Genomic DNA, 16,951 nt, shown 5'->3' on the forward strand with positions numbered 1-16,951 from the left:
AGATGGCTGTGTTGTATTGAAGCCCTCACATCAGCTGACAGCTTAATTTACTCTGTTTAATCCCAGGCATAGACCCAAATGGGTGCTAAGCAACCAAGGTGAATTAAGTGGAGCATTAAACTCCTCCTATCTCACTTAGCATTTTTAAACTTGCGAGGATTGTCACAGCAAATATACTGAGATTATGTAAATCCAAGATCTAAGGAAAGCTCCTCTCAATTCACCTCCCCCCCCCATCAAGTATGCCTGGATTATTTACTTTTTATCTATGGGCTATGATTAATATTATCTTCCCCTAATATTTCATAGTCCAATATCTTGGACTTATTCTGATGTCAGCATAGACCAAATACAAGGAGGAATAAAACATCTCACCTTTTGCAGTAGAGGCATGCCTAAAAAGTTGTAGGTAAATTAGAAACAAATATGGAAGTCAAATCGGACTTTGGGGAATTCATTACAGAAATGCAAGGAATAGGGACTCCTTCTATTTCACCAATGGAAAAGTTATAATTTTGAACACTGGACTACTAAAAGCAAATACAAGCATTTGGGGGAATTATTCATTATTTTGAGTTATGCAGATTTAGCTCTCCCTCCACTGGAAGAAATAACCCAGTTATCAGTATCTCTTATTTCTCACAGTTCCCCATGTCTCTTCACTGTCTGATTTGCCTGTTGAGTTAATCTGTGTCCTTTCATGTGTCTACTCTGTGCCTATCTATCCTGAAGGTGAGAGTGACCAGAACGGACCTAGGGCTGACAGTAGGCTCACAGGCTTGCTTCTAGGTGAATCGCGAGCTCCTTCTAGCTTGACCCAGACCTGAGCAGCTCTGAAAGCTGGTTTAGTACATGCTCAAGAGTTCAGGCCCCCAGGCAGTGAGGGCACTGATAACCTTCCCATTCCTAGAAAAACACAAGGAGAAGATCCCTTGGACACATGTCGCAGAGATATATCAGGAAGCCCCTGTTCTTGAGCCCAACTGACATGAGCATCCAACATCTGAAAAGATATTTCTGGGCAGTAGGACTTTCAAGACATTCCCTCAGAGAAGTCTGTACCAGGACTATGTTGAACATTTACTGGCTTTCAGATTCATTCTGTTCCCACCTCCAGTTCTGGTGTTTCATAAGAAGGGCTTTCAGGCTCCCAGGTCAGTCTGGTCAATGGGACCCACTGGCAAGAGACTGGAGAATGGGAGGTTAAGAGAAACCATGGTATTTCTCCTTCTCTCTCTTTCTTGCTCTAGCAACACCTTCAGCAGCAGCTCTTCTCCCCTATGGGCTCTATATTCTACCAGATGTTACGTCCATGGGAAGGCCTATAATAATCTCTGCTTCTTCTGAGGACCATGGATTGAATGCTAACATTTCCAAAGAAAAACAACTATGAGCGCACTTACAATCCACAATCCATCAAACTTCAAGCTCTTCTCTGGCTCACGAGGGTTTTCATAGAGTTCTTCTATTTCTTTCTTCCACCAAGCAGCTGTGCTGTTGCGCAAGAAATCAGGAAAAGCAACATAGGCCTCAGACAGCTGAAAGAGTAATACATGCTGTCAGGGAGGGGTCTTAGTCTGTCCAGGAAGTGGAGTCTGGGAACCAGGAAGAGACGAGCAGGTGCTTCTGCAAAGCATTGCCCCACGCAGTCTCTGACCTAACCTAAGTTCTGTTGCTGCTAGAGTTTATTGTGAACACAAAGAGATCAGGGAAGGCTGCTTTTTTCTTTATCTTCCTAGAAGGTTAGATAGTCTTAAAGTTCCTTTTAAACATGGGATTTGTTTTATGATTGAGCATTTAATTAGGTGAACTGGAAAAATAAGTCAGTGTCTAAACAATCAAACTTCAAAGACACAAAAGCTTTTCCTACTCTGGCTAAATGAAATGAAGGGGGACCAGTCAGTCATTCAGGGGAAAGTAAGCAGAAGGGATGTTAGGTGCCCCTAAGACATGAGTGTCAGTAAGTGCCGCGATCAAAGACATTATTCCTTTCAACTGACTTTCAGTTTCTTTTAAATGTAGGCAATTCATTAAAACCCAATGTGTTCATAATGTATATCTCTTCAGTGAAAATATTGTGGACTTGGTTCCATTATTTTTCAAAGAACATTATATCCAAACAAACCACAGCCCATAAAGGAACTCCTGTGAAGGTATTTAATTTATGATTTCTTGCTACACATTTCATTATTGGCTGTTTGTTTAGTTTACTAGTTGAAGATCCCACTCTGTCAAGAAATTATCAATTTACAAGCATACTCAAGTTAGAATACTTAACAAAACGTCACAATAATACACAAAACTGCACAGATGTTTAATGCACAGTGTAGATAAAAATGTATGTGCAATTATACCTTAACTTGAGTTTCACGGTAGAGAGATCCATCCACATTTGCAATGGGCAGATCTGGCCAAACCTAGAGGAAGAGAAGAAAACTTAAAAGCCTTTAAAATGAATTGCATATAGACCATGAGATGCTTCATCGGTTAAACTTTAATAATAAGCATCTCCATAAAATGTTTGGTTATCTTTGTCATTAATTAAATTGGAAAGGCTGCATATATGAAACTCCATAGGCTGGGATCACTTGAGTCATTCCACATGTTTTTAAAATTTTATTTTTGAACTTCATTAGTTTAGTCCATTTTAAGAATACCCTCCAGACAATCACCTTTCAAATGATTATTCCACTCTCTAATCTGCTTGTCATAGACCTATAACAAAATTCCCTTTATAATAATAAATATGGAATGTGGCTCTAAAGAAAGAAGACTGATTTCTATTCACAACCTATAAAATTTAGTCTCACTGCTTTTAAGCAGCATGATAGACTTCTTGTGGACCTCCTCTATACAGCATTGAAAAGTCCATGCTATCTTAACCAAGTTCATCCGTAACTAAAAGGACATTCATAATGTACATTTATTAATGGATTCACTCACTTACTGAGCACTTGCTATATGTCAAGCCCTATTCTAGGGTCTGTATCTAAAGGGTTTTAAGTAAGAAATTACCCTTGTTTTCTAAGAGTTCACAGATGGTAGATAAGTGTTAAGTTGTATGCTACACTCTCTAAGGGCTACGATACAGAAAGGCAGAAATAGGGAGAGCTAAACTAGTCATTGAGTTCTCACTAGAGATGAGATTTAAGTTGATTCTTGATACACAAATATTTGAAACGCAGAAGATAACCTTCAAGGGCACAGTGAGCACGCACAGAGAGTGCTCGGAGAATTGGGAAGTCACATAGTAAAATGAAAGAACTTGGTTTGAATCCGGGCTAAGAGAGGCTGTTATCTGGAGTCAGGAAATCCACCTAAAATCATGACGCAATAAAGCAGACATATGAGGATGAGCACTGAGACCACAAAAGAGGAATTAAAGGAGACAAGAGGGGGAGAATCTGCAGGACTTATGATTTATTTAGATGTAGAGGCTGATTATGCATCATAGGTCAAAGATGAATGCAAGTTCGATGTGAGTCACTGGGAGGCAAAGATTTCAAAGTCATTTTCAAAGGGATTCTTTATGTTTATGAAACGACCAGCTGGGAAACAAAAGTTGAGGGAGGGTATAAGAATATTTCTGGATAGTAAAACAAATCTCACTGATATTTTAGACTATTAGACTTGTAACCTTAGTCTTAATGTTTTTGAGCTAATCAGCATCAGAGACATTTTTACTCATTCATGATTTATTAATGGCCCAATATATTTTTCCAAGATTTATTGAGAGCCTCTTTTAATCAAGAAATTGTAATGCTGATTAATTATAGGCACCTTCTCCCAAGCCTTACCTTCCCCCAAACAATGTCATTGCTGTCAGGCCATTTGATGAATACATTATTTTCCTGCCCTCTAGTGAATGCGAGGTACTGTGTCTCATTGCCAGAAATGGCTGGATCCTGAAGAGAAAGGATTTAAAATGGCAAAAATGAGAAAAACATCTCCAAGAAAATTCCTCTCCAAAATCTGAGCAATTCATGGGGCAGAAAGAAATGGTGAATCTTCATACAAAGAAAACATGGATAATTTACCTATGTCTACTGGGTATGTTACTACAGCAAACTGAAATAAAGGATATCACATGTACCTAAATTAAGATATACAACCCTTATGAAGAACATTGTTTTCAAAGGGTGTAAAAACCTGTGTCAATAAATAAAGGGGCCTTTCTATGCTATAGAAAGTAACCACTGAAAGCTATGACTAATGAAATAAAAAAAATCCTGTAGAATTAGAAATATGACATGACACGAGTAATTTTCCAATGATGTAGAAATTTGTAAAGAAAAGGAAGTTGAGGGGTAAAAATATATTGGTGTTGCTTCATAAAATTCTTAAGAAAAATTTTGCTAACTTTTGAAAACAATTTCTGGAGATAAACCAGGTTAATTAAACATACCTTCAAGTAGAGGAAGCCAATTTATGGAGTGTCTAGAGTATATGTGCCATATTCCTTAAGAACATGAAACTTTTTTCTTCTATTCTGTGGCCCAATGCTTTCATCCAAAGCAAACTTCCTTGTTCACCCCACCCCATTCCTACCCCTAATAGTCTCTATAATAGGATTCTGTTTCACAAATGTCATATAAATTATCACTATCTGAAATTATTTTCTTTTAATATTTATTGGTGATTTTCATCCATAGAATGTCTTATAAGAAAGAGAACATTGTTTTATTCACTAATTATATATATATAAAATTATCACTATCTGAAATTATTTTCTTTTAATATTTATTTATTGGCTATTTTCATCCATAGAATGTCTTATAAGAAAGAGAACATTGTCTTATTCACTAACTATATATATATTATATATGCTATGTGTGTATATATATATATCACTTCTAGAACAATGATTTGAAATAGCTAATGTTCAATAAATATTTGTATGAATGAATGAATGAATGAGTGAATGAGCAAAAGTCAGCAAACAATGCTCTAATTTTCAGAAGCTATAAGGGAGGACCACTTACAGATGACTAATTCTGTATTTATCAAGATACAACTTTCAATATAAAATAATAAATTGGTATTCTGGATCTTAACTCAGGTGTTTATGAATTTAGTTAAGGGGAAATAAGGTTCCTGGATCTTACCATTGCGGTGTGATGATACAACATAAGAGATATTTTTAAGCCCAAAAGGTAAAGATGACACTAAGATACAACCATTTCCTCTGAGGCACAACCTCAAACAGTGAAACACTTTTTTTTTTTGGTTTGGGGAGCTTATTAGGGGGCTATATTTATTGTTCTAGCTCACAGTTCTTCTAACTCTACCAAGAGAATAGCCATGAAAAATTACATTCGTGATCCTCAGTTACGAAAACTAAATATTACAACGTATCATCTTTTAAAAGCCATTTTTTTCATTTGCTCTTACCGTCTTTTAAACTTTCATTTTATTTGCTTTTAAACTTTAAAAATATATGATGGTAGATTCATAAGGAAGTTGTAAAAAAATGTACCCGTCACCCAGTTTGTCCCAAAGGTATTCTTTTTGAACAATGAACATAGAAACAGAAAACAGAAACTAATCTATCTAAATACCTACCAAAATTAGGACAAATCTCATGCCATTGTTCTTCATTCTCTCAATCAGGAGACTGAGGTTTTTAAAGCTGGGACTGAGGGTGAAGTCCAGTTTCCGTTCCATGTAATCGATGTCTATATGCTGGACGTCCTACGGGAAGGAGCATGCAGGCACTCAGGACCCCACACCAGGAACACGGACTCCTCTCTTGGGGCTCCAGATCCTGCTGCTTGCTGTCCCCAGCCCAGGCCCCCCGCACTTTTTTCTCCTCACCTCCCAGACTGACTTTTCAACTCTGCTGTATGAAATTACTCTCTGATTCCTGCATACAGTTCATCTGTTACCACGCCTTTCTGGTCCCTGAGACGGGAATCCTGCCTTTCCCTTTTTTCCCACAAGTAAGAACCGAGGTTTCTGCACACAGAATGACGCTGAAAGATGGCTAAAATGGTTAATATTCAGTTGAGGAAAAAAAGGGGCTCCAGAAGGGTACCTGTATTGCCTTAAGACTCTACATAAGAATTGTTTGGGAGAGGGGAAACATGTATAAGCCAAAGCTCTGAAAAGAATGAACCAAACTATTACTAACATTGGTTGCTTTAGGGAGGTAGATCTATGGGTTTTGTCATCCTTTTACTTTCCTATTTTTTTTTCCAATTTCTGTTTAGTAAGCATATATTATAATAGAATATAAAAAGAAGAAAATTTAACCTGGCTCTATGTATCCAATTATCTTTGTTGAGAATATTATAGCATTTCACTTAATTCTCATCTTCCAATGATTAATTGTCCTCTGAGTTCTCAGAATGTGAATTAAAGGTCAAGAAAGAAACTGACTGATGAGAAACTGATAATTATAAGAGGAGAAAGAGCATGATGTTTGTGAGATTCTGCTTGTTGGTATCAATCAACTGGACTTCTCAGGCTTATGTGAGGGACTAGGTGGTTGTTGGGGGTTTTGTATACATATGTATGTGTGCTAAAGGGAAAGTGAAGGCTTCATTTTCACTACATTCTTTCACATTGTCACTTTATTCCCATCCTCTCCAAGAAGAGTTATAGAATTGTCATAATCTTAACATGATTCCCTCTTAGAAGCCCCCAAAGCCATGACTGAAGCCACAGTTACTGGAGGAAATTCCTGAGGCTATGAGTACAAATTTCCTACAATCACACTCTTAATTGCTGAAGAATCTATGTAACTCTTAATTTTGAACCCTTGTTTTAAAGGGTAGCATAAAACAAAGTTTGTAAAGCAGTGTATTCCACACAGAGCTACTTCCAAGTTACATTTTTTTTTTATCCTGAATTACTGCCACATCAGTAATCTCTATGAACATGTTTCCAATATATATATTTAACCATAAATTCCTATAACTAAGTAAATCACAGGGTTTCATACGTAAGGGATCTGGGCTGCCACCATTGCATCATACAAATTGGAGATTTCCGTATCATTCTGGTATCCATAGCGACACAGCTGGAATCCCAAGGCCCAGTACGGAGTCATCATTGGCCGACCAATCAACTAGAATGAAAGAGGAAAATGGATCCAGGTAGGCTCCTTAGGGAAGAAAAGATTGCTTGCTTATACTGGAAGCAACTTGAGCATTTCTATTGAATACTATCTGGTCTAAAAGACCTCACTCAAGAAAAATAATGATGTCAAATAAATGTACACCAGCCACGGATGGTAGAGTGAGAGAAATTATTTAATAGTCTAGAGCTTCCTCTCTAGGAAATAAGAGAACTTGGTGGTTATTACTGATTAGAGATTCTTAGAAAGGCTGTTTAGCAAATAATCAAGAGACAGATGGTCCCTCTAGGGAAGGATATTGATATGCCTTCATGACCCCCTAACCCTAAACTGTGGCTTTAAGGAAAGACACTAATAATGTAGTGTGGAACCTGAGGGCCATAAGAAATAAATTAGCCTAGTACAGAACTAAGTAGGTGGTATTGCCCAATAAGTATTTGATGATTTATAGAATGGCTTCCAACCTCAGTGTATTGCTGAGTTACAAGTTCAGGGGTTGGTCCCAAAACCATATAAAAGTCCAAAATCCCTCCTGCTGTGCGGTACGTCAGGGCAGGGGTGGGCTGGAATGTCACATCTGTAAAAATGAAGATAGTAGATGAGAAACATCACTGGAGCCGTCAAATCACCCAAATACGGAATCTGCCCTAAAATCTGCTAAGCTACTTTCACTCTCTTTAATGCCCACCTCTTCTAGAAAGTCTTCTCTCATTCAGTGGAATCAGAGATGGACTTGAAGATACCCCAAACATAATATGCATCATATATAATTCTATGAAAAGGAACTAAAAGGTCACAATAAAATAAGATTATACAAGGTACCATGTTTAGTCAAAATTTTACCTCTAATATCTGGCCTGGAACTCAATCTTGAATAAATGAATAAACACGAGGTCATTAATTTCTTCCCTGTTCCTTGCCCTGAGTTTCCCTATTTCTATTAGTATCCCTGTACCATGGTCACAGCTGTTTATGGTGGTGCATAATGAAGGTGCCTCTGTCTTACCCATGGCATTGCTGTTCAGCAGGAGCACCCCATAGGCATTGCCGTCCTTCTCCAGTGCCATGTAATAGGGGTGGACGCCATAGGAATTCTTCTTGTACTGGGAGAGTCAAGAGGGAGAGTAGATGGGTAAATAACAAATCCAATACATTATTTCCACATCATAACCCAAAGAGAAAACTTCTATTCAACATTAAAGATTTAGCTCAATGTGGTGTCCTCTGTAAAGTCTTCCTTGACCTCTCTCTTCCATCCCTGGTAAAAGCAGTATTCCTTTCTCTGGGCTTTCCTTGTTTATTATTACATAATTCTATCATAGCACTGATTACACTACCTCATCATTTCTTCATCTCTCTCTCTCCCTCTCCCCCATTCTCTTTCTCTCCCTGTAGCCTATAAGCCTCTAGAGAACAAAGACAGTGTCTTATTAAATTTGTAGCTAAGCACTTAGCAATATGCTTGATATATGGAACATATTAACTAGAAGTTTGTGAAATATCAAGATTCATAGTTCACAAGAAAAAAATGCATAAGTTTTTTAGGGGCAACAGAACATAACATGTGGCCTATTTCATCTGAGAGTAGAATTTATCAACATAAGGTAAATGTGGTGGTTTGGAGCTATGTATGTATCCAGAAAAATGTGATAAACTTAATCCATTCCTCTGGGCGTGAACCCATTGTAAGTAGGATCTTTTGATGAGAATACTTCAGTTAAGTGTGGCCCAATTCAGTCAGGATGGGTCTTAATCCCATTTACTGGAGTCCTTCACAAGCAGAATGAAATTTGGAACGAAGGAGAGAAAGCCGCAGGAAGCAAGAAGCTGAAAGTCAACGGAACGTGGAAGAGAAGGGAGAGAACAGGAGAGGCTGCCATATGCCCAGAACCAAGAATCACTGGCATCCAGCCCCAGAATACCAATCCTCAGGATGAGGCCTTGATTTGGACTTTTTCCTAGCTTCAAAATCATGAGCCAATAAATCCCCATTGTTTAAGCCAACCCTTTGCTTGGTATTTGCTTGAGCAGCCAAGGAAACTAAAACAGTGATGCTAAATGTTCAGGGTGCCACATATGGGCGTAAGGATTAAAATAAATTGACAAAGAAAGAAACTGATAATCTTATTCCTCTGTCCTTACTGCTGGTGGCTCATCTCGAGCAAACATTCCCCATGTGTGCCAGGTCATGTTTCTTCTGAAGGTTGTGTGCTCAGTTTCTCCAAAACCATAGATGTACTGAGAGGGGAGGCGAGTAGAAATGGAGAGGAACATGTCGTTGAAGGTGAAGCCAGGGAGCTGAGAATCCCAACTGCAACACAAAGACAGACCTTCATGCAGAGCTGGAATCACCAGTCACAGCAAACAGGGAATTCACTTGGGATGCCTTGTGCTGGGGCTAAGTCACCAGTTGGCTCAGAAGCCTGTGCACTTTTGCACATCTGGATCCTGGTTTAAATGTTAAATGACCCGGTTTGTAAGAACTGCCAATGGCTCACTGCCAAATTTCTAGGCTTGCTTTTTTTATTCTGAAATTTGCATGACTGAGGGCTACTTTTCTGGGTTGTGGATGATCCCTTGAGGGCATGTCTCATTGAGCCCTTTATTTCTAGTTCTCAGTACCTAGTACATCAACCTGTATAAAAGTATGAATAAACGAATAAGGTTTAAGTAAATGTTCCAATAGAAAAGTGTGAAACTCTTAGAAAAACTTTTCAGGATTAGCCAAAATATTCTTACCAAAGAGGGCAACAGACAGAAAAATAGCATATGTAATCAAAGAGTAGATGCCTGTTCACAGGAATGTACATATGTGCACACACGGGTGACAGCTTCTACTGAGATGGGGCCCCTTAGCCCCAGGCAGAATCCAGACCTTTACTTCATTTCATCCATTAGAAAAACAAAGGATGAGAAATGAACCTCTTCTTATTAATATTGTGAAATGCTTTAAGTCTACAGTGGCAATAGAGGCAAAGACTGTAAGAAGCCATTTCTCTTTCCTTATCAAGCTTTGCCTCTCTCTCCTGCCTCTCCAGTTTTTCTTTCTTAATGAGTCGTAATATAGGACTGATTTACATCTTAGGTTATTTGTTGTACTTATTAAATAGAGTTTTCTGTTACCTACTTAACAAGAAGGATGAGTAGAGCATGTATTTTCCTTTCTCTGAAATCAAACACCTACTTAGATTTTATGAAGCCTTTGACTGATGAATTTTTTTTGCTGAGTTAAGGACTAAGAGACAATGAATTTCCCATTGAAGTAGGGAGAAACAGGTATGCTCAAAAAAACACACACACATTTTACATCGAGTTTCTGAGATGAAGGCTTTACCTGCTCTAGTTAGAACTACCATTACTCATAGCGAATGAACAGTGCTTACATCACAGTGTTGGAGCTTTTGCGCCGAATCTGGATCCCAAAAGGATTGCTCTGAATCTTGACATCATATAAACGGTTTTCAGGGGCACCAACTGGAGAGGGAGGAGTGTTCAGAGTGACTGGGACCTCATACCTTTTGTTAGTTGAATCATAGATCTGGAATGGAGAGAGAAGGAAACTTCTCATGGACTCTCTGACCTAAAACCTCTCCTTTGCACTGAAATAATTCAGCTTCCATTCTTTCTGGGCAGTTTAAACCACATCATGAGGCATCAGATATTTCAAAGTAAATACATGTGAGGTTTATATCCCTCACCGTTCCTCAAATAAATCCTGCATTACAAAAACGCCTGTGTAATTCCCACTCAAAAGCAGGGAGGGCCCTTCCTCTAAAGGATTTGTAACTCAAGGGAAGAGAGCCCCATGTAAAGAACGAGTGTGTGTGGTGTGTAACATGAACGTGTGTGTGACTGTGTGAGCTTGTGTGAGCATGTGTGTTAGCATGTGTGTTTATGCTAGGAGTTACAGAATTGGGTTTCCATATGGACTCTGCAACCTCCTGACCGTTTACGCTCCCTAATACTGCATAGCTTTCCAATACTTAATATTTGTAAAAGTGGAAGAAAACTACTTGTTTTTGCTTCCCTGATGGGATTAATGTGTGGGAAAAAATGAGAGAAGTGGAAAGTGCCATGCAAAGTTGGGGAGTATTCCCATTAACTGCAATCCTTTTCCTCACCATCACCACACCTTACACGTAGGTGAAGTTCATCCTAAAGCCTGGCTTCTCAGAAGTGTGTTGCTCAGACCAGAAGCAGCAGCAGCACTGGGGAGTTTGTCAAAATTCATAGTCTCAGGTCCTTACCTCAGACCTTCTGAATCAGAATCTGTCATGTTCAAAAGCTCGCCAGTTGATTCATCATACATTAAAGTATGAAAAGTAATGTCCAGAGCTGCACTGTTTGAGGCAGCACCCACCAGCCACATTGGCTATGTGGCTTTTGAGCACTCAGAATATGCTGAATTGAGATGTGCTGTAAGTGTAAATGCACATCAGATTCTGAAGACTTAGTATGATTAAAACATTGTAAAATAATGTCATTAATAATTTTATATGGATTACATGGTGAAATGAGAGCATTTTAATGCAATGGTTAAATAAAATGTTATTAAAATTAATTTCACTTGTTTATTCATAATGCTTTGTTTGTTTGTTTATTTGTTTGTTTGTTTAGTATGGCTATTTTGTGGCTCCCATTTCTATTAAACAAAGAGCTGAGCACTCATAGGACCTATAGAATTATGCTCACTTGGGAACTTTGTTAGAAAAGCAAATTCCCAGGCCTCAGTCCGGGCCTTACGGAATTGGAAATTCTGGAAGCGAGTCTCAGCAATCTGTGTCCTAATAGGTAATTCTGATGCACACTAAAGTTAGAGAACCATTGCAAGAAGAATAACTCTGATGTTGGAAGTGAGTTAACATGAGTTTGTCACAAAGAAGGCACATTTTTCTCAGGGCCTAACCAATGATTCTTTGAGGATGCTTATGACCCAGAGCATTCATAATTATATTAAATTCACAGCCTTGATGGATTTAAGGTCACATCCTGGCTTTACCACCTTCTAACTTGCTCACGTTTACCTCTCAGGGCCTCAGTTCTCTCATCTGTAAAATGAGGGCTTTGGACTAAAAGATGTTTCTCTGACTTCCATCCATATGGAGCTGTAAGTTAAGAATACCAAGCTGAGAACCAGAATCCGCCATGTGGGAATTACCTTGAACTGTAGCATATTTTCTGTGTGGTAGATCACGCTTAGCTTTAGGGAGCTGATCTTTGCAGAGAGAGAATCAGAGGTGGATTTTGCTGCCGCCGATGGACGTCGCTCAGCCACTGGTGGTGGTGCAAGTGGCATCATCACTGGTTCAGAGGCTGTCAGGAGGGTGAGATCTGTGGTGATGCCCGTGGGCAGGTACTGAATGTCACTGGCGGCATAATTAGGGATGGTGTCATAGTAACAGGTGGGCACGCCGGGGGTGGTTGTGTCCTGGAACAACAGGAGGGATTCTTGGTCAGCATCTAACCCCATGCTTTGGGCTCTATTTACCAAAGAAGTTGGTTAACGTGGACAAAGTCTCTGATACCATGACCATTTTAAAATGCATGGGCCTCCAATGACAGTGAGGAGGGAAGGGTCAGCAAGAAGCCTGATGTGGAGAATGGAATCCTATGGCAAGATTCTGGGTCCAGGACCCACATTGCCCCCAGTGTAATCTTGAGGAAATCACTTACATCCTCCGATTTTCATTCTTTCTATTGTTCCAATGAAGACGAACAGTCCTACCATAACTGACCCGCCCAGACTCACCAATATATAAAAAGAGACCACTTAAAACACTCCAACACACAATGCATACCCAAGTAATATTGTTAATTTTTTTTAATGGTGTTTGAACTGTGGTTGGAAGAATGAGAGAGGCAGAAGTGCGAAGTGTTTCTCCTGATTGGGGATATCTGAGGAGAATATTGATAACTTAACACACAGAGTTGACAAAGTATATCAGTTAGCACAGTGTGGTTTTCTTCCTGAAGAATGGTTACTGTTCAATATGAAAAGGGTTTGCTAGGTGCCTAATTACTTGTGGGACAGTGTTTACCACTTCCTGCTTAGTATGGTGACTCTACTCCTGAGCATTACCTCCCAAAGGCACCCTCGCTGCCTGCAACTCTCCTCAGGGGCCATGGGGTCCTCAGGGTAGCAGTTGAACTTCTCCAGATCATTGACTGGCAGTTTCCACTCAATGGAAAATTCTTGTCCCAGTACCAGTCCCTTGAGATCAGTGATGGTCACCAGCTGGGGAAAGATAAAGAAGTCCAAGTTACAAACAAGGGTGGGTAGAGCCACCTAGATACTGTCTTTCCCTGTTGGTCTAGAATTCAGGACTAGGGGATCTCCTCTTTCCTCTAATACCATTTTGCATTGCAATATTTGGAAATACTATTTTTTTCTCCTCTGGCGCTTTAGACTTCCCTGTCAGGAGAATGAACTTGGCTTATTCCTGACCTTTCTGACCTTGTGGCGTCATTGTGGAAGTAAATCAGAGAGCATTGGATGGGACAGGCAGGGCTGTCATGATTAGGCTTATTGTCCTCTGGGATGTGATGCTTATACATTTTAATAATTATGACAATGATAACAATAGCTAAACTTCAGTGAGCATTTATAGGGCCAAGCTCTGTGATAACCACTGTATATGCATTATCTCCTTTAACCCTAAAAATCAATTTTATGCTGTGAATACTATGGCACTCTTCATTTTACACAATAGAAAATGGAGACACAGAGAAGTTTAATATTTTGCACAATGTCTCACATGTAGGAGACGATACAGCTAGAATTTGAACCCTGCTCTGCCTAAATCTAGAAGCTAAGCTCTTATCCTATACTAGCTATGTGGCCAAAATAGAAGGGGGCTGCTCTAGGGAATAGTGAATTCCCCGGCACTTGAAGTATTCAAAAGATTGAAATCTTATCAGAGATTATCATGTAAATATAAGGGGAATCATTCAATAAGTGCAAAACTGGATTACCTCTGGTGTTTCATTTCACTCTTGTCTTCTGTAATGGTACAAAAATAGCTTAAAACACTAGGAAAAATAATGTCTCAAAGAGAGTTTCATTTAAATAAGAGGATGAATATGTAAACACCTCTCTTCAGACCTGGGTCAATGTATCAAGTAATTTTTTCATTATGTCATATCTGGAACCAGCACGTCCAGTTCTAAATTTGTCCAGAGAAGTACTGCCTTTTCTCAAGGTCTCAACTTTCACTATCTTCTTCAGAGTTTGAATGCAAACAATGCTCAGGGGTCCATATAGCATGCTCACATTTCTCTTTGCATCCTCCCTGTGATAGGGTGGATTTTCTGGCAAGCAAATTGTCTCTGTGATGCCCAAAGCCAAAGAACAAAGGACAGCTGGCTGTCAGAGTCTCGGGCTTTTAGCAAGGGCCCTACAGGATAGAACAATCTCCCACCTGTGTTGAAGCATTGTAGAAAACATTTGAAATGGAGGTGTTAGTATTATTATATAATACAGTAAAATTAGCTGGCTCCTTGTCCATTCCCAAGATTTTAATATCTGTAAACATGAGGTTGTCAGGATCTGTATAACCGTTATTTATAATCTTTGCTTGTAGATGATTCTAGGGGAAAAAAAAGTCAGTTTAGAGACCAGGTATACCACATTCTAATTGTCCCCAAATATCTCCCAACATCTTTCTGAGATCTAAAATGTCTCCTTTCTCTCTGAAGTTCTAAATGTCACCTGGTAATCATTGCCAGGTAATAGGAATTTGTTAACCCAGACTTCTACAGTCTTGTATCTTTTAGTAATATTTAGTCCCTGCTTTGGTTCACCATCTCTCAATTGGTTATATTACTAAGAAAACTGGTCCCTAACTTTATGGATGTTTCAGGCAGACAAGAAGGGCACCCACAAAACAATCAAACAGAGACTCTTTGGCACACAAAGATACATAACAAACACATGCACACACACACACACACAAACAATGTACCCAAATATTATGGTAATAATAATGATAGGCTAATACTTATGAATGCTTATTATGTACCAAGCAATGTACTAAGCTTTTTACATCCATCACCTCATTCAATCTAACAGGAAGCTGTTAAAATTATCCCCATTTGTCAGATGAGGAAACTGAAGCACAGAGAAATTAAATAACTTGTTCAGGATCCTACTGTTCAAAAACTGTCAAAGCCAAGATAGGACAGAGAAAAAAATAGAATTGAAGATTAAATAAAAATTTTAAGAATACCATGTAAATGTGACCAAATAATTTTTGACAAAGGTACACAAGCAATGAAGCGGATGAAGGATAGCCTTTTTAACAAATGGTGCTGGAACAATTGAACATACTTAAGCAAAAAAATGAACATTTAATACAAAAATTAATTCAATATTGATGACAGATTTTAATGTAAAATGTAAATCTATAAAACTTTTAGGGAAATAGGGAGAAAATCTTTGGAATCTAGAGGTAGGCAAAGAATTCTTAAACTTGACACCAAAGGCATGATCCATAAAAGGAAAAATTGACAAACTGGAGCTATTAAAATAAAAAACTTTTGCTTTATGAAAGATCCTGTTAAAAGGATAAAAAGAGAGGCTACAGACTGGAAAAATATTTTCAAACCACAAAAATGACAAAGACTAGTATATAGAATATATGAAGACCTCTCAAAAATCAATGGTAAAACAATTCAGTTTGAAGATGGGCAAAAGACATAAAAGACATTTTACCAGATGATATACAGATGGCAAATAATCACATGAAAACATGTCCAAAATGATTAGCCATCAGGGAAATGCAAATTAAAACCAAAAAGTGATAGCACCACACATGTATCAGAATGGCTAAAATAAAATAGTGACAATATCAAATGTTGGAGAGGATGGAGAAACTAAATCACTCATGCATTGCTAGTGGAAATGTAAAAATGGTATAGCCACTCTGGAAAACAATTTGACACTTTCTTTCAAAACTAAATATGCACTGACCATACAACCATGAGCAATTGCTCCCTTGGGCATTTATCTCAGACAAGTGAAAACCTATGTTCACACAAAAACATATATATGCACAGAGGTGAGCTGAACCTGCAGGATTCCTATGCCCTCAATTTGCTGGCCAAAATCTGGCTCGATGTGGGGCTCCACCTGTGTCAGAGGACTCCCTCAGCTGACCCAGCACTACAGCTGTCCCCAGGGTCCTTCTCCAGTCTGTATCCTCCTCCAGAGTTTCAAGCATTTCAGAATTGTCCTTTTTTTCATTGAATCTCTGGAGAAAAGTTTTCAGAAGCTGTTCATGTTGCCATATTGATGACATCACTCTAGCCACATGAACTTTTGATAAGAAGGCAGAGGTAGATTTGCCAAAGAAGAAAGAAATGTGACCACAGAAACAGAGATCATAGTCACAATCCAAAGAATGCTGGCAGTCACAGAAGCTGGAAGAGGTAAGGAGCAGATTCTCCTGTGGAGACTTCAGAGCGAGTGTGGCCCTGCCAATGCCTTGATCATGGCCCATTGATCCTGATTTTGAACTTTTGACTTCCACTGTGAGAGACTAAACTTCTACTGTTTCAAACCACCAAGTTTGTAGCGATTTGTTACAGCAACCACAGGAAACTAATTTAGAGAACAGAGTCTCTTGAGGGAGAGAGAATGAACCTCTTTGACAGCCGTATCGCTGTCAAAAGGGGAGCCAGCTTAAGGAGCCAGCTTAAGGAAAACCAGCATTGTAGATGGCCAAGGGGAAAGATGAAAAGCAACTGAGTACTTGGAGACATTGTTGAATTGTTAGATCAAACTGAACCTGAAGCTGGGCCATCTTGTTAACTCCCTAGGCATGTGAGTGAAAATATTCTCTGATGTTGTTAGTTAGTTTGAGGTGGGATTGCTGT

The 16,951-nt window shown here is 38.9% G+C and overlaps 1 protein-coding gene across 2 annotated transcripts in view; it reads right to left on the reverse strand.

Annotated features, from left to right (window-relative positions):
• MGAM (maltase-glucoamylase) overlaps positions 1-16,951 on the reverse strand; it is a 223,086-nt gene that overhangs the window by 50,866 nt on the left and 155,269 nt on the right. For both annotated transcript variants that reach the window (XM_037835992.1, XM_037835989.1), the window contains 12 exons: positions 14,497-14,664; positions 13,158-13,313; positions 12,237-12,506; positions 10,462-10,616; positions 9,221-9,389; positions 8,085-8,181; positions 7,543-7,655; positions 6,944-7,069; positions 5,563-5,691; positions 3,798-3,905; positions 2,355-2,417; positions 1,404-1,538 (listed from right to left, as the gene is read on the reverse strand). In XM_037835992.1, coding sequence (XP_037691920.1) covers positions 1,404-1,538; positions 2,355-2,417; positions 3,798-3,905; positions 5,563-5,691; positions 6,944-7,069; positions 7,543-7,655; positions 8,085-8,181; positions 9,221-9,389; positions 10,462-10,616; positions 12,237-12,506; positions 13,158-13,313; positions 14,497-14,664 — 1,689 coding nt within the window. The remainder of the gene's footprint in view (positions 1-1,403; positions 1,539-2,354; positions 2,418-3,797; positions 3,906-5,562; positions 5,692-6,943; positions 7,070-7,542; positions 7,656-8,084; positions 8,182-9,220; positions 9,390-10,461; positions 10,617-12,236; positions 12,507-13,157; positions 13,314-14,496; positions 14,665-16,951) is intronic.

The sequence above is a fragment of the Choloepus didactylus genome, chromosome 5 (assembly GCF_015220235.1).
Source record: "Choloepus didactylus isolate mChoDid1 chromosome 5, mChoDid1.pri, whole genome shotgun sequence".
In the NCBI taxonomy this organism is placed as follows: Eukaryota; Metazoa; Chordata; class Mammalia; order Pilosa; family Megalonychidae; genus Choloepus; species Choloepus didactylus.